Raw genomic sequence first — 17,888 nt, forward strand, 5'->3', positions numbered from 1 at the left:
AAAATATGGAAGACTGAAATTGAAAGCTGAGTTTGCTCTGAGAGATATCCGTTAGCTGTGCAGCTTTACATCTGGCCAGCAGGATCTCGGCTTTGATAAGCAGGAGGTCAGTAACGGAGGGAGGGGGGGGCTGTTAATGCTTTACCAACTGGCAGAGAGGAAAGCGACAAAGGAGGCCACGGCCCATTCAAAGGCCACAGTGCAACTCCTCTCGCATGCCGAGCATTCCAATGAGCTGTGTAAAGGTTGGGCCGGCCGGGAGCAACCAGAGGGCCTTTCTCATGAGGGCCACCTTAAACACACACAGACAAAAAAAACTTGAAACGGGCTGTCTGTAGCACTCTGGTGTCCGCTTACTTCACTTCAGTGCTTTGCTAGTTTGGTGCGAAAGTGTGACTAAAACGCACGGATTAGCCACCTGCCGAATAACGTCTCAGATAATCATGATATATATCTTTCACCATTCATGATTAGTGATTCCATTATTGTTTTTATTTGGTCTAAATTACCATGCAGAAGGTCATGTCACGCTGGTTTCTTTGTCTGGTTCTCCTCCATCTCAAGTCTTGAATTGTCGGAGAGTTTAACCGGACCCTCTCGTGCCAAATGTTTGCCCTATAAACCTTCCTTTCTCTCTGAGGTCACTCGATGATTACAGGTGTCAGCCGGGAGCGGCTGAACTTTATGCTCCGTCACCTGCGAATAGGTCCCTTCCCACGATCCCTCATTGTGTTCCCAGTTTCCGTGATCAAATGCCGGTGTCTTGTGAGGTCAACGGTAGCAAATGCCCAAGACCCTATGAAACTAATGGCTCAGTCCATCTGGATATCTGAAACATTTCTGTGGGAGAAAATAATGTTGTTCTATGCCCGGAAGCTAGCAAACCCCATGACGTTTAATTTAAGACGCACACAAATGCCAGTGTTAATAAATGGCAACTGGTCCATTTAATGGAGCAATGGGCTTCAGGTTGCTCTCTGCAGCACATTGGCATAACACAGTTGACCAGAGGCACTGGTTTATAAACCCTTGTTCTCAATTTGTCCGAATTAATCAAACAAAAAGCTTCTGGTGTGTTTGTCTTGTATTGCTACGCAAAGGAGCAGCGAAGCCATTGCTTGGTTTGTTTACCTGATGACTATTTGTCTCCTGGAAAAAGGCAGCGTGAGTTGTGACAGTTTACTTTCACCTGCGCTAAATGTTCGTTTATTTTTAAACAGAAGCTGTACTAGCTGTTGTGTAGCTGTGCCTGTGGTGTTGTAAACTGGGCAGGAGCAATCAGCCACTACCGTCGATACTGAAAATGCAAATATTGGCCTGTTCTGTGTGTGTGTGTGTGTGTGCGCGCAAATAAGCAGGTGCAGCAGACGTGATCCATTCACACTGTCGCCTGATAGGTTGTAATGGCTGAGTACTTTGTGCTATGTGATCTGCCTGCTGCATGTTGACAGTCTATAATGCAGCACAGTGCATTACGGTCAGTGTGTGTGTGCTGTGGTGATGGATGTATTCAGATTATTTACTCACTGAGTAAAAGAAGTAACGATTAATGCTCCCAGCTGAAATATGACCGACCCCTGAAGTGCCCCTGGCCTGTCAATAGTCGAGTCACTTACTAACAATAATAACAAATATTTGTCAGGATGTTTTTAATTTTCTAAGCTTCATTAAAGTACACAGTGTGCTTTGGATAAGGAACCATTTTCAAAATATAGTCAGTCATGTGTGGCTTTGCTCAAAGCTATAAAAGCTAACAGTAAACAAGGGATGACTCAGTATTTCCCACATGAATCTATGGTGGTAATGAGGGTGCATGTACACAGAGGACACTCTCACCTGCATCACATTCCCAGTGACTGCTGTGAGAGAAAGAACTGGATTGATGCCTCAGCCGAAACTGAGTTCTGACTGCGTGGATGTGAAAAAGTTTATGGAGACGATAGCGCAAGCGAGCATGCAAATATTAAAAACTGTGATGGCGATAAATTTGATTATGCCAGTCTAGATGATTCATGAGAAACAAGGAATGCCTGAAATGTGCACCTTACTGAATCTGGAATTGTGTGTGGATGTTGGGGATATAATTTGGCCCTCATGGCCCCCGATTTAGAAAAATTCTAGCTCCGCCACTGCTCCGTTGCCAGTAAAAGTACTGCATTCCTTATCTTTCACTCAAAGCAGGTAGACAGCATGTACTTAGAGAGAATGAATAGTAAACAGAAGAGCTGGTCTAGCCCCTGGGTGCGGTGCATGGACGAGAGGGACATGGGCGGACCCCTCCCCGGGCCTCTGTCCCCCCCCGCGCCCCGCACATCACGACCCTGCCGGTGCCCTCCTCTCGGAGGATGCTCCCCCGCGCTGCGCACCGTGTTGAATGTCGGACTGCACCATTCACTCCTGCCCGCCTCCACCGGGGGAGGCTGTAATCCGATCCCGGTCGGAGGAGCCGTCGTGCAGCCTGTGAGGAGGAGGAGGAGGAGGGCACTGCTCTGCTCCGCGCTCTGACGCGCTCCCCCGGCACTCCTCCCCCTTCTCTGCCGAGTGTCACCCTCCCTCCCTCTCCCTCGTCTGCTCACTCCCTGCTCGGCGAGGCTGGTCGGCGGCGCACGCTCCAACCTCCGGGAATCGTCGCATCGCATTGTTCACCCAGCGACCGTCCTCCAGTCCGCGTGTCACGGCGGAGCTCGTACTTCCATCCACCACCTCGCTCTCTTCTTTCTCATTTCTCTCCCCCTCCGTCCTCCGATGGCTTTACCGGGGGAGCCAGCTGGCCGCGCACCGGTCCGCTGAGCATGTCCACACCAGAGGCGGATTTACCTGAGAGTCCTGTGCCCTCGCACTGTCATCGCGTCCTCCTCCTCCTCCTGCTCCCCTCCTCCTCCTCCTCTTCCTCCTCTTCATCCGCCGCGCACACAGAGCCGCACTTCACCCGCTGTCACTGAAGAGGAGGCGAACACACCGGATTACAAGGATGGGGTTCTACGGCACTTTAAAGATGATTTTCTACAAAGTGAGTAGCATCGTGTCACCTTTCCCAGCGCGCGTGCTCGGCTGTTCGATGCCGGACTCGCTTCTGTCGCCCTCGTTATCTGTGACGCGCCTCTCTAGCGGCAGATTGTGCGGCCACTGCGGAGGATGAGCCACGGCGGCCGCGCACAGTAGAGCCCCAGGGACGCTGCGTGAGAGGTGCCCGGGCCTCTGTGTTGTGTTGGCTTAGCTCTGCGTAAAATGTTGTCATACCGCGACGCGTTGTTGGCATCCCCTTCCCTCCCTCGTAACTTAGGTCACGTAAAGAAAACACCGTGATTCAGGGGGAATCGGTGTATTTGCATAAGGGTTGTGGCACATTGCGTGTAAATATGTACGTAATTTCTGCGTTGTCCACTACTGAAATACGAGTTTGGGGATGACATGCTCCAAAAAAATGTTTTGCCCTAGCGTTGGCTCGATGCTCTCTGCACCTTAACGTCAACTGTGGTCCTCCCTTTTCCCGCACAACCTAGTAACTAGTACATGCTGCATGAGGCTTACTACGTGCAGATGGCTGGTATCACCTCTTGCCTGTGTTTTTAATACACGCAGTGGGAAATGTGCGTGAATAGGGGGGCGGGAAATGGTCAGTTTCGTGGGCTCACGAGCTGCCAGTTTCCCCTGCAGCCCTCCCCTGTTTGCGGGCTTGTTATGCTTCCTACATTATGCAGCAGTGGTTATCTTGCACTGACCGAAGTGACTGCGTGAGATGCATGCATGTGATCAGTCCGCCGCCTTGCCTGTTGCAGTAGCCCATATCCTGACATTGTGCACTCCCCTCAGGCTCCGGGTGCAGATAATAGGTCACTGTGTCAGACTGCGTGAGGTGGAATATCCTTAAGGATGCGGGGTGTTTTTTTTTTTAATGCTGAATGGCAGCCATAAAGTGATAGTTGCTCGGTCCGGGGGGGGGGGAAATGCAGAGTACAAACGGGAGACATTTAAAGGGAATCCATTACGCAAAGGGTGTGTAACAGAGGAAAAATGTTAATCACTCAGAATCTGACTCTGAAAATCCCTCGCATTCAGAGATGCTGTAGTGGCGCTTTTTACTCGGTTAATGCTGATAATCATGAAAATGTCACATCTTTAATGAATGACCGGTTCATAGATTTGAATGTTTGCATTGTGTTATATATTCTCCATGTTTTTCTGATTCACTCGATCTGAGATGTCAGAATCGGGAACTCAGCCCCTAGAGCAAATAAGCTGTGTGTCCCTTTTGCCTGCACCAACACAAACTGACTTATTAGTCACAAGCCATACACAGTGATCGCGGTTTTCGGTTATCGCCGCTCCTACTGCCTGATTGCTCTGTCTCTCTCCAAAATGGCCAGTTATCAGATGCAAGTGTCTCTGCGTCTCTCGCGGTGCTGATTGACGTGATGGAACTCTTTCATGTCGGCTGGAAACCCTGATAGCAAAACGAGGGAGAGACGTTTCAAGTGACTGATGCTGCAGGATGTAGCCTCCGTTGAAATGAATCAACACATTATGCAAGAGCGATTGCTGTCTTTAAAATATCATTAACTCTCTGCGTATCCATCTGTCGTGCTTTTTGACCAGATAGGGGAAGGGGGGGGGAGGAGGGAGGAGGAGGAGGGAGGACTGATTAGTAGTGATTTACAAACACTGCGCTCTCTGGTTACCCAGACTGAAACACAAGAAGAGGCTGGTTACATGCAGTGTTTTCTTTTTTCCTCTTCTTCCTCTTCTTCTTCATGCCAGTGTTTAGTTTGAGGTTTTTCTTTTTACATGTGCACAGAGAGGCACACAGACACACACACACTCAAAGCCACTGAGCACTCCCCCCCCCCCCCCTTTCCCTTTCAGGCTCTCACACTCTGAGACACACACACAAAACACACCCAACGCATGCATACACACACCCAGGCTCTCCCTGGCTACTGAACTGCCATTGCAGTGAGATCACTGCTCAAAGAACAAGGCAGTTGGGTTTGAGTGCCAGATCGTAACAAGAGGGAATATCTTATAAACCACCCCCCCCCCCCCCCCTGTGTTCAGTAGCAATCAAACAAGCTCCGTGAGCCAGATACGTTCAATATAGACAAGTGGAGCACAAGCTACATACCTGTGGTGCTTTTGAAAACACCTTTTACATGGTTGTTGCCACTCGGATTAACTCGGCCGTCCCTTTTCTACACATTTCCACCTTGAATTACAGGAGCCTTTTTTCCGCGTCCCCTCCCTCGGGCCACACACGAGCTGACATGTGAGGAGAGCATCATTGGTCAGATCCGTCTGGTGTCCAAAGGGTGACAAACCTGCTGAACATGTTTGAGTGCGTTAGTCATGTACACATTCCTCTGTAAAGTCAGAGAAGGTCTTATCAGTTGCTTTGGTGCATTGCCACCTAATGCATGGATACAGTTGCTGCTAATCTAGTTACCCATGAGCACGTCAGAGGTTCTAAACATTATTTTCCGCGTTCTTCGTTGGTTTCCATTCTTCGCGTGCTGCTCTCGACACTCCATCTTGCCCCAGAGACTGAAAACACAGGGAGAGCAAACACACACTTACCAAATTATAGTGATGAACAAAAATGCAGCTTGAGGAGAGATGATAATCATCCCACTGTGAATTCATACAGTGTGGAGTCGAAGGCCCGAGGCTTTTCCTGCAACTGTGCAATCGCATAAACACATCGCCAGAGCATTGTTTGCCTTGGAGACAAAAATAAAGTTGCATTTCGAATGTGGTTTCTTGCAGCATAGCAGGGGAACAGATGGGGTTTCTGTCACAGACTCGGTACAGGTTGCATCCGGCTGCACAGGCTGAAGTATAATTGGAGACAAACTGTCGCCAAATATTTTCATCCTTAAAGAAAGTAAAAATTTTTTGGTGCCACAAGGAAAAAAACTAATTGTGGAATAAAAAACCCACATGGTGCAGTTCAGGGATAAATCACCCTTGTACACAATTGCAATTTTTTGATGGTCAAAATAGACCCTTGTAGCTGTGGCTGTTTTATTTTTTACAATATTGCAGGTTTGTGTTGAAACCCGGAGGGACATCCTTTTTTCAATTTAAAGATGTTTTGTCACTTTGTTCAATCTGCGTCTTTATTTGAGGCTGAAACAACAGGACAGCGATCAAGTGTTGGACCTAAACATGACACATATTTAATTAATCACAGAACAAGGCCGTTCTGTCACATTGTATATCTTATTTTGGCGAGTCACTTAAAAATCAGCGCTCGGTTCCTCTGTTTGCTTGTTTATTCATGAGGGACTCGGCGATGCGATGGTGATCACTTGCATGTGTGGTGAGAAGCGGTGCCAGAGAGAGTGGCAGGCATGGGATGAAGTAAATTGGCTTGCCCAGTCCTTTTACACAGAATCCTTTGTTTGTGTTGTAGGGTAGGTGGTAGAACAGGGACTGGGTGGTGTGTGTCTGTTTGAGTGTGTGTGTGTGTGTGTGTGTGTTCATGCAGGTGATGGTGAATGACGAAGAGCAGGGTTGCTCTGTTTTTTGTTCTTTCTCGTATCAGTATGCAAAGAATGTCAGTGCCAAAGAACATCCCTGAAGAAGGTGTGGACATGAACACACTGTTCCCGTGGAGTTCTGTGTGTGTCTGTGTTGTTTCCTCTGGATGTTACAGGGTGTCTTTTGTTGCCCAAGGGTCACTGTTCACCAGTAATGTGCCTCCCAACATGGAAAATAATCAAAGTGAAGCCGAGCAGTGTAAAACAAGCACCTGCTTTGTCTCCTGCCGCCTCATCTCAGGTTGAGCAGCTTCATCTATTGATGGCTCCAGCACCTCTCTGCTGTGTTACGGGCCATGTTAATAAACCGAATCCTATCGCCTCTCCATTAAAGATTAATTTTTCCCATTTGCATAAAGCTGTTGCAAGACTCTGGTGTCTGTATTTTATTATGCTGAATTTCAGACACAATGTTAACAAAGTCTGTAACTTGCAAAAGCAATTTTTTGCTTCCACCACAGTTTTTAAATATCCAATGAACTGTGTCTGTTCTTAATTTTTTCTTTTACAATAGCTAGCCCCTCTCTTTTAAAAGTAAAGTGACTTGGAAAGTTATCGGAGAGGAAGAAATAAATTATACACAGACCATTTCAGAAGTACCCTTGTGTTTATGTATCGCATAGAAGGATGCAGTGTAATGATTCTATTTGTGTTTCAACACAGTCTCCTCCTGTGCTTTTGTGCTGCTTTCTAATGTCTTTCTTCTATATTTTTCTCTTTTAGATGAAAAGGAAGTTGGACCATGGCCCCGAGGTCCGATCTTTCCCTTCAGGAAAAAAGCCCTGCAAAGGCACGGAGTATCCAAGGTAAAGAAAACCTGCATTTCATAAAATAAGACCTGTACTGCAACATCCTGCTTTTGTTTCCCCTCCTAGAATGAAAATAATTAAATGCTATCTCCTTATTTTAATGCTATATACATACAAAATGAGCCTAGCAGGAAAATTTATGATAAGAATATATCACAAGGTACGAACAAAGTACGAACAAAGGGGCCTTTTGTTTAGAGACTGAGGGATGCTTCACATCTCGCTGTATCTCCAGCACGCAGCCCCGCAGTCCCACATGTTTCTCTAACCCTGAATATTTAATGCACGTGTTCACATGTAGCCACATTAAAATTCAGGCTGAACACAGCCACTTAACTGTAAATGCCATGTAACTGGCTCCGGCTCAGCTTCCTCTCCCATTAAAAATGAATCAGTAATGAAATAGACCCCCAGATTCCCATTTTGCTGTCAGCAAGCACAATCTGAAGTATAGCGGGAGCCCACTGGCCGGTCTCTCCTGCTGCCCCTTGCATTACAATGGAGCACGGCTGCCCTTTGAAGATGCGCGCTGCTTTTCACATCTCGGTTCTGACGGGGGGGGTCGGTTGGTTGGTCACTCTGTAGTTCACTCTTTTCAAGCCTCTGTATCAGAATTATACATTCAGCTGCCAGTTAAGTACAAATACAAGGCTAAAAGTAATGCAGTTCTCCAATCTACCCTTGCTTATTGTATAGCCTGACTATTTTATCAGTTGGTTGATTAATATCATAATATTATATCTGAGCTTTACACAGACATATCCATATCAGCGTTTATGTAGAAGAATGATTTAAGTTTGCTTTTTACATTAAAAAAAGATACTTATCTTAATTTTAGTTCTATTTTTGGGGGGGTTAAGTTTGCCGTATGCAGATGGGTAGTTTTGTTATTTAACCTGCCCTCAAATGAGAAGAATAAAACAGTAGAAACACCTGCCAGTATTAAACAGTAGTCTGGCAAATAATAAATAGTTAAGTCTTTTAGATTAGCCACAGGTGAATAATAATGATGATAATAATAATAATACACTTTGAAACTAAGAAATGTGTGAATAGGAACATAAAATACCTTTTATTGTTCTGAAGCCACACTGTTTTGTTGTTTTGTTTGTATTTTATTGGCATTCTATATTGGTTCTTTTGAGTATTGCTTTATAACTATCTTAGTTGCTGTTTGAAGACAATAAATGACGACTTGGTTTTGTAAATTAAAGCTACTTTAACAACACAACTGATTATTTGCTCATATCTCATACATAATAAAGAATGGAGGGTTAATTAAAGGAAATTGCCATAAACGGAAAAGAAAACACGTTTTATGTGGTTCCAACGACAGAACAGCTGCTTTCCACTTGTGTGTGTTTTGTTATTGCTAAATCAAACAAGTGAACGGGCAAAAACGCTTTTAAAGAACATCTTTAAATATTTAACTTAACAATGTAAGCCATCCCATTTAGCCGCAGACCATCTTGAGTGTAGGCGCTGTTGTCAAAATAATTCATAGTGGAAATATCTACAAAGCCATACTCGTAATGTGTTTTTTAATAGAGCTCATTAATGGCAACTCCTTAATGTCTGTTGTTCATCTTCAATGTATGTATTATCTCTGCTCTTGTTTGTAATACTTCCACTAAGTTTTCTTTTTCCCTGTGAAATTCAGCCCGATGGGAATTGTTCCATGTCCAGCCACACCCACCACATTTGGCCAGATCAGAACCGCCAACAGTCAGGGGCAACAAAGACGGCGCATCACCTCAATCCAGCCACCTACGGGTCTCCAAGAATGGCTCCGAACATTTCAGGTGAGGCTAGTTCCCCTCTTCTCCTTCTTCCCTCCCAGGTGAATCTGAACCCTCGAGCAAAAGCTCATCAAAAAAGCAGATGATGGGCCCAATCATTGTTCACTTAGTCCCCGAGATAGTTGCCGCCGTGTTGTTCTGGCCCATCACATTACCACAGGCACTGTTGCGTGGAATTGGAATTAGCCATACCGGTTCCGAGTAAAAGGAGTTATAAGATCACAGGTGTCTACTGTAGACTTATAGTCGGTGTTAAAAGTTGAACAGATGTTGTCGTACTGCAGGAGAAGCCTATTATTACTGTGTCATTTGTTTTTACTGCATTAGCCAAGGACAGTGATGCAGACTTCAGGTTCCTTATGAAGTCAGCTTCTGTCCATCAATGGCAAAATTGGAAAAGACGCTTGTTAACTTGATCTTATTTTCAACCAATTCAGGGAATTATTCTTTGTGTCTGTAGAGGCTGTGGACAAACTGAGACATGCAGAAAGCATTTAGACCCTTTTACTTTTTCCACATTTTATAGTTTTGCAGCTACATGCTAAAGTAAAAAAAACTAAACTATTTACTGATTATTCTATAACCAAAGCCAAACAAAAAGCTAAAAACAAAATTTAGGGGTTTTGCCCGAAAGAGATGGGAGAAACTCGTAGAAGTACCATTTTCTCTTTCTGATAATGTGGGAGTTATGTGTAGAGTCATAAGGGGGAAACTAATTTGAACTATTTTATCATCATTCCAGCAAAAATGGGAATGAAGTGAATACTTAGCAAATGCACTGTGAGGTAATACTGCAATCATTTCTCAACATTATAGTTAAATTCTTCCTATATCATTATTCTCTGCACAGATGCAACATAATAGAACAATATCTTTCACATTAGAAGTCAGGTCTAATGATTCAAGACCTCATTTAAACATATTAGCCTCAATGGGACTCTCTGATTACTTGTATAATTGGTTCAGGTTTTCCGCACACATTGCACAATATCAATGTTTTAGAGCAGTGTGCAGCCCCTCCCCCCTCCCTCACACACACATTGACAACCAGTGTGTCAGTCGGACCAGACATCACAAGCACTGGGAGAACTCCTGCCACATCATTAGGTCAGACGTGGGTTTTGTTTGACACAACCCGGCTCCGACCTGCCGCTCAGACAACCAGCAGTTTAAACTCAATTTACAGTCCCTACGTTCCCCAGTCCAGTCCTCGCCTGTAGCTGCTATTAAATATGAAAGAAACAAGTACAAAACAGTGTTTTTGTGCAGGGACAAAAACTTTCAGATTTCTGGTATTTTTTGACTACGCACTTAGAAAAAAAAAAAAAACACAAGGACACACACGGTCATGGCAAAGTCACATTTTTACATTAAAGGATTAGTTTGTGAAGAAGATGGGGAGATAGATTGAAAGCATTCCTAGTGTGTCCATTAAATATGGATCTACAGCCAGCAGCCAAATGTCTTTTCTCATAAACAAAAACAAACAGAGTCTGCCTGCCAGCTACTGTAAAGGTCACTGATTATCCTGTTACATCTCGTTTGTTTAATCTCTTCCAAAACCTGTTTTTAAAGAACAAAGACAAGTTGTGATTTTATGGAGATTAATGTTTCGGGCTATTTCTTGATAATATCGCAAAAAAGGCATGTTTCCCAAAATCGCTGAACTATAACTTATATAGAACAAACATACAGGAACATCTAGTTTGACTTCACATGGCTTGAACACATTTAAATAAAACATTAAAGCAGAGCTTGTCACCATGACTGACACAACAGATGAATTAATTGCCCCCTCAGCGTCTTTGGAGCTCAAACTTCAGTAAACCTTGAGGTGTCAGTCTTTTTGAGTGCTTGATCTTTATTGAACTTAGTAGGACTTTCTCTCCAGATACTTCATTGTTTCCCTGAATGTCTGATCCATTTTATCCGTAGCCAGTTATCGTGATGATATTTTGATCCAAAGAGTAATCTGAGGCCTGGAGCCATTCAGAATTTCCTGCCTGTTCAGATCTCAGCTCAGTGATCACAGATGTTGACTTGTGAAAGAAGCTATGGGACATTTAAGGAAGTGGGTCTGACATGTGGACAGAAAATATGTGTTTATCCAAAACAACACACTGAAATTAACCTCTCAGGTTCGTCCTGGAAAGTCCTCGAAAACATCGGGCTCCTCAGAAGTAGGATTTGAAGTGAATATTCAGGGACGTTCTGCTGCCGGGTTTCCAGCCTCATAAGGATTAATGAACAGTCCTGAACTATAAATGAACTCGCTTGTTAAAAAATGTTTTGCGTGTTTGCTTGCAAAACAAACATAACGGCATTAAATACTTTCCAATGCTAAAGCAGGTGAAACGCATAATCCCCTCTCAGGTTTGGGGACTGTGAAACTGGTGTTGGAACAAAAGGTCTCAGAATCTATGGGAGGAAATGGTGTAACTCCTAAGTAACTAATACTTGGTCCTCCCTGTTTTTCGGGGGGGAAGTTTCTAAACCCCCTGATTACCTCCGCAACCAACACCTCCGCCTCGAGCTTTTAGCTGCCAAATGACAGGTGGTGTGCTTGTGCCTGGCTCTCCATCCTGCCTCGTAGCCTGTAATCATTGTGGGATTTCAGAGCTCCACCGAGGGAAAAAACAACCGTGGCTGTTGTGTGCATCACACAATGCAGCGCAATTCAGCAGCCGGCATTTAAAAAACTGAATGTTCAAGCAGGAGAACCAATAGCCCACCGATCTCTAATAACACTGCTGATGATCTGGTTCTTGATGTAGAAATGTTCCACTAACGTGTTGGCTGCGAGCACCGGGGGGGCGCCTCGAGCTGCTCCCTGCTGCCGTGGAGGGCACGTAGGGAACATTAACAAGTTACAGACACGTTACACCAAGCCACTTCTTTTCATGAAGCTCTAATCAAGGTGTCCGACTTGCATAATCTCACCGGAGCATTTAGGTGGATGGTGAGAAACTGGGACAATCAGCCTGTAACGCCCCCCAGCGCTGTTTTCAGTTAACACTGGACGGTTACAGCTGTGATGGGTGTGGCCGTCCAGATGTCACTGTGCAGTTAGGTAGGTGCTGACGGTGCTCGACTCGGGCATAAGCACCTGTGATGGCCAACTTGCAAAGTATATTTTAAGAACCTCTGGAGAGGAGAGAAGAGAGAAACAAGTGCAAACTGCACTGAAGTAAAAGGAGAAAATTATTTATTTTTAATTTCATTTGTTCTCGCCTGTAAAATACAAAACTGCACATGCTGAAGCTGCTCGTTGAACTCAATGCCGAGCTAGAAATGTAAGTGATATGATGAATAACCCTGTATTTAGCTGTGACCAAGGTCTGAAGCAATCTTACAAACATCTGCAGCTCAGTGTTTGTAACAGGCTGCACTTCTTCTTCACTGACACCAGCACATCCCATCCACAATTGTTTGGGATGTTAAAAATACCGGTGCACATTCTAAATGGGTCTGTTTGCTTGGCCTGTGGTGATAATGGTTGCAGCTTTCTTTGTAAAACTGTAAAAGTGACCTGCAGTCATTGAGCTGTGGCAAGTAACAATGCACTTTCTTTAAATATACCCGTGGAAAATAAGCGTATGGGATGAAGGGTTATGGAGAAAAGCTTTCCACATGCAGACTGGGACTTGTAGAATGGAAGGATGTCAAACTAGATGAAACCTTTTGCTTTACAGAGCTCCACCATTCAGACAGTAGTAACATGTGTAGGTTATTGCAGGCAAGCACCTCCTCAAACATGTCACTACATGTCTTGTTGTCACAGCCATAGAGACTCCATGTATGGAATACAAAAAAAACCGTTGGGCTGCTTTTGTTAACACCAACAAGTTTCTGATGGTAGAGAAGTTTGTTCAGGGCAAAGACAAAAGTAAGGAAGTAAAAAAAAAAAGGCTGTTGTAAGTCTCCCTGTACAGACGTCATAACTGCTCTGGATGAATCGATGTAAACAGAGCGATTTGCACAGGGCTCGACTTTTATTCAGTAGCACATTTTCACAATGAGTCACGAGGTATATGAAAGAATATATAAAAGGATTTACTGTGGGGATCATAAAGAACAGTATGGCTTTGTGTGCATGTAGAGATATCAGTGAGTGATTCGATACTTTACTGATCCAGAGGGAAATTAAGGAAAAGAGCCTCAGTCTTCATGTTGGTGTCACGTCAGCTCACCAATTAATAAAGTAAAAAAGAGGCTGCACTTCAACATATGGAGGGACGGGATTCCAAAAAATACAGTCGTACTAGATGTGACTATTGCTTATGTGCATCAGTTTTTAATGAAATATAGTTTTGTCGTTGGTATCGAGTTTGAACGCAGCTTCTGTTAAATGTTTAAACCGTCCTCTCTCTTGTGTTCCAGAGCTGGACTGGCCCGGAGAAGCTGCTGGCGCTGGATGAGTTGATTGATAGCTGTGAGCCCACACAAGTCAAGCATATGATGCAGGTGATCGAGCCGCAGTTTCAGCGAGACTTTATCTCCCTGCTTCCCAAAGAGGTGAGTTCCTGCATCACCCCCCCCCCTCCCTCTCTCTTATCACTTGCAGCTTCCTCTCTACCTCTTATCCTCTTCCTGCCTCTTCCTTCTGACCCGAACTCCCACGGGAATCCTTTGTGGTAGACCTTATTTCTGAATGGGAGGGATGCGGCTTCCCCTCCAGCTCTAATCCCATCGCCGTCTTCCCTCCCATCATCTAACTGCACCCATAGTGGGTAATCTTGTATTTTTGCTCTGCACCAATAACGATCTGAAGTGCCACAGCGACGATAAGATCACATGAGGGGTTCTTACACAACAGCCTCAATCCACGGTATCTTGCGGAGTTGATCAAATACTTAACACCTGGTCTCTGTGAGGCAGATGTTGGGAGGAAGCAGGGGTTGGTCGCCTAGTGAGCGAGGCAATAGGATGCAAGATCTCATGGTGTCAGCGCCACAGGCTCCAAAGCCAAATGCAAACAGCATCATGTGTGTTTACACCAGGACATTAATACTCTTCTTGTTCCTCTTTATTGTGTCTTTTCTATTTATTCTTGTCCCCTTTGAATCATTTTCACAATTCAGTCGCTTGTGCTGGAAATACATCAGGCGGCGCTGCTAAATTTAACAGGACAATCCCAGTGGTCACACTATTCATGCAGCTGGAATTGAAAGTCTGCACATAAGCAATCACTCGACTAGAGGTCCAATCTTGGAATTGCTAAAATATCCTTTAGAAGTGATAGATGGGGGGAGATGGGGGGGATAGAGTTGAGTTTTGGCCAAGCCATTTGAAATCCACCTGAAATTAATACTTGAAAACAGGCTCAGGAGTTTTATCTAAACTCAGATTAGAGTGAAGCCTCAACAATTAGTGAATTACTTGAGAAAACAATCAACAAGTTAATCTGCGAATAAGTTTTCAAATAAAATCCAACCTAATTCCCTCCTGTCAGCATCACAGTCCTCTAATAACGCCACCAAACTAGCACCGTGACATATTTGTATTTTTGCACCATTGCACTATTGTTTTATTTTCTCTTCAGCTGTTTTTATATATATTTAGATATATATACTTTATTTTCTATTTTAAATTTTGATATTCTATTTTATTCTATTTTATACTAATTCTATTTTATTTTTTAGGTTGTAATTACTTGAGCATTGCTAGAAGAGAGCCTGTGACCCAAGCATTTCAGTGCCAGCGACTGATTCATGTTATTGTTGTGCATTTGATAATAAAAATCTTGAATCTTGAACATCTGTTCAAATAATACCCAATATCGTGCTATTATTTTATAGACCAATAAATCAGGAAAACGTTGCCCTTGAATTTGTCACACAGTGTGTCTCAGGTCAGTGTCACCTCAGATTAGTGGAACATAATGAAAGAACATTAGTTTCTCAATAGGCTTCAACTCAATCTGTAAAATGAACCTACAATCATTCTTTTTTTTTTCTTTTTAAGCTGATACAGAGCAGTCACTTGACATATTGCGGTTTCACTGCATTGTTTAACAGCTGAAAAGGAGGTTGTGTTGAGAGACTTGTCCGAATGTGTACCTGTCAAAACACAGGAAAGGCAGCGGACTACAATATATATTCCTGTTGCTCGAGGGTCCAGATTTAAGCTCATTGCTGCAGGTTTTGTGTCTTTATTTTCTGGCTTAACCACCTGTATTGCTGGCATCATTACCTTTGCTGTGAAACTCCTATTGTATGTTTTTTTTTTTGTTGGGCTTTCATAGAAATGTGGATTCAGTCAAATGCTAAATACAATTGCGTATCCTTGCCAGTTGGATTTGTGCTGTTTATATTGAGCTTATAGTTTTTACTTTGTGCTTTTCTTTTTTGTTATCATGGTCTAGTTACTTCAACTTTCAACTTCTCTTCTATGAGGTGTCGTACACACCTGCTCTAGGTAAATAATAGGTCCTTCTTTGTGTCTCCTGCTCTATTTACACCCCTGACATTCTCTACCCATGTCTTTCAACAGCTGGCTTTGTACGTCCTGTCATTCCTGGAACCGAAAGACCTCCTCCAGGCGGCCCAGACGTGTCGCTACTGGCGCATCCTGGCAGAAGACAACCTGCTGTGGAGGGAGAAGTGCAGGGAGGAAGGTGAGTTTTAAGATTCAGGCAGGGAGACGACATGCAGTCGCCCATAGGGAGCAGTCTGGAGAGACCTCTGTGGTCCGTTTTTTACAATAACCTGAAAAACATGTGTTTGTAAGTGTAATCAGTCTCCATCTGTCTCCTAACAGGCATCGATGAGCCTCTGCCCCTCAAGAAGAGGAAAATCGTCAAGCCTGGCTTTACTCACAGCCCCTGGAAGAGTGCCTACATCAGGCAGCACAGAATAGACACTAACTGGAGGAGAGGCGACCTCAAATCACCCAAGGTAGCTTTTCCTTCAAACCTGAAATCCCCAGAGGCTCGCCTCCACCTGAGCTGATCTTATAGATCTGACATCAAATGGCTCTGAGTCACAGAAAGATGGTTCAATACGGGTGTGAAGTGCAGAGCCGAGGGAAAGTTAGTGATGGGTCAGGTGTTTGTGTTGAATGATAAGTGGACCAGAGCAGGGGGCGAACTTTTTCTCCTTCAATCTTTAGAATCCATTGGTTTTTTGCCCGTTCAGGAGTTTCTGATAAAGCCTGACCAGCATGCCTGAGTTGATCCTTACTGGGCCTTTGCTGCTATAGAAACGTCTGCAGGTCATTTTAGGATGGCGCTGATGTAAATGTGGTTACTGTGCTCTTCATACTCCTTTGCATATACAGTGTGCTCCGTCTTTTGCTGAGCGAGCAATCCTGTAACCCAGTGGCAGAGAACACACACACACACATGCACACACACACACACACACACACACACACACACCTCCGATTAAAGATTGGCATGCACCTGCAGCACTAGATGACATTTTCCCTTTTTATCTCCACCTCAGTTTGATGTATAAAGCAACAGAGACGCGGCGTTGTGAGGTTTGTCAGTCCACGTCCACCCCCCTCCTCCTCCTGCTGTCCTCCTCATCCCGTCTCTTTCTCTCAAAGGTGCTGAAAGGTCACGATGACCACGTGATCACCTGCCTCCAGTTCTGTGGCAACCGCATCGTCAGCGGCTCCGACGACAACACGCTGAAAGTCTGGTCGGCCATCACAGGAAAGGTAAGAGTTAACTGCTCCCGTGTTTCCTGTTCCGTGCTTTAGTCTCACCGGCTTCCTTTTCCTTCTGCGCTGTCAGACGATAATGGATTTGAGACAAAATGTTCAAGTTAAACTTTCTGACTTATTGATTAGAAATGAAGGATTTCTCTGCAAAGACATGCAACTCATCATATGTAGCACGTCATATACACACAGCCATACATAAAACATGGGTAAGACTCTATTCTCTCGTCTCACATTGAGCCATTTTGCCGAATTGTTACAGTGCGTCTGTGAACAGTGTTAGTATTCATAGCTGAACTGTTGCAGCCACAGGCTCTGTGCTTCAACTTTATGATGTGTGTTAAACAGAAAGGCAGTTTGTTGTACTGTTGTGTTGAAGGGAGTTCACAGGTTGTTGTAAATCACAACACTTTCATGCCTCCTTGCTGGCCTTTTTACTAAAAGTCCTCAGTGCACCGTCGGACCATTATTGCCTGTTTCTCCTTCCATCCCTGGTCCTTTCACCTTCTGACCTTTTTTAAATCAGGAAGATGAGGTCGGGCTGAGAATTTGCTATTTCATTAAAAAAAAAAGCTGTTAAATAAATTGATATCCCGCATGATCACACTGCAGCAGGTTTGTCTTTCTGTTCAATAAACCAGAGAGCTTGTTTTCCATTCCTGCAAAGTCTCAGCCTAACAGATAGTGAACTTGGCATTCAGCCCACTGGTGATTACACGCATAATAGTCACAGCTATTGCTGATCGGAACAGATTTCACCAAGGTCATCTGATAGGCATGGAGCACAAATTGGCTCTCCTTCACCCAAACGGGATCCAGATGACAAGTTGTTGAGTTACAGCCACAGCGGCTCCACGTTGGTGGTGGAAGTGTGCGATGAGTCACTTCACCGGCGGCTTTTTATGAAACCACCGTGCGCGCAGACGTCACCGACGCACAGTTCATTGTGTTCCTGGCTTCTACAATGCAAATGGGCCTCCGAATTGTTTGCTTACATTAGTCATGAGGAGGAGATGAGCCTAAATCCATCTCTGTTTGGGTGGTGTATTCAGAGCACATCCCCTCAGTGGATTTCA

The 17,888-nt window shown here is 44.4% G+C and overlaps 1 protein-coding gene across 7 annotated transcripts in view; it reads left to right on the forward strand.

Annotated features, from left to right (window-relative positions):
- fbxw7 (F-box and WD repeat domain containing 7) overlaps positions 1 to 17,888 on the forward strand; it is a 98,373-nt gene that overhangs the window by 69,466 nt on the left and 11,019 nt on the right. For 6 of the 7 annotated variants that reach the window (XM_053418312.1, XM_053418311.1, XM_053418314.1 and 3 more), the window contains 6 exons: positions 7,260 to 7,342; positions 9,006 to 9,147; positions 13,525 to 13,659; positions 15,637 to 15,760; positions 15,904 to 16,040; positions 16,696 to 16,809. In XM_053418312.1, coding sequence (XP_053274287.1) covers positions 7,260 to 7,342; positions 9,006 to 9,147; positions 13,525 to 13,659; positions 15,637 to 15,760; positions 15,904 to 16,040; positions 16,696 to 16,809 — 735 coding nt within the window. Of the gene's footprint in view, positions 1 to 2,613; positions 3,011 to 7,259; positions 7,343 to 9,005; positions 9,148 to 13,524; positions 13,660 to 15,636; positions 15,761 to 15,903; positions 16,041 to 16,695; positions 16,810 to 17,888 lie in introns of those variants that run through there. The other variant, XM_053418316.1, reaches the window with a different exon arrangement.

Source organism: Pleuronectes platessa, chromosome 3 (assembly GCF_947347685.1).
Source record: "Pleuronectes platessa chromosome 3, fPlePla1.1, whole genome shotgun sequence".
Classification (NCBI taxonomy): Eukaryota; Metazoa; Chordata; class Actinopteri; order Pleuronectiformes; family Pleuronectidae; genus Pleuronectes; species Pleuronectes platessa.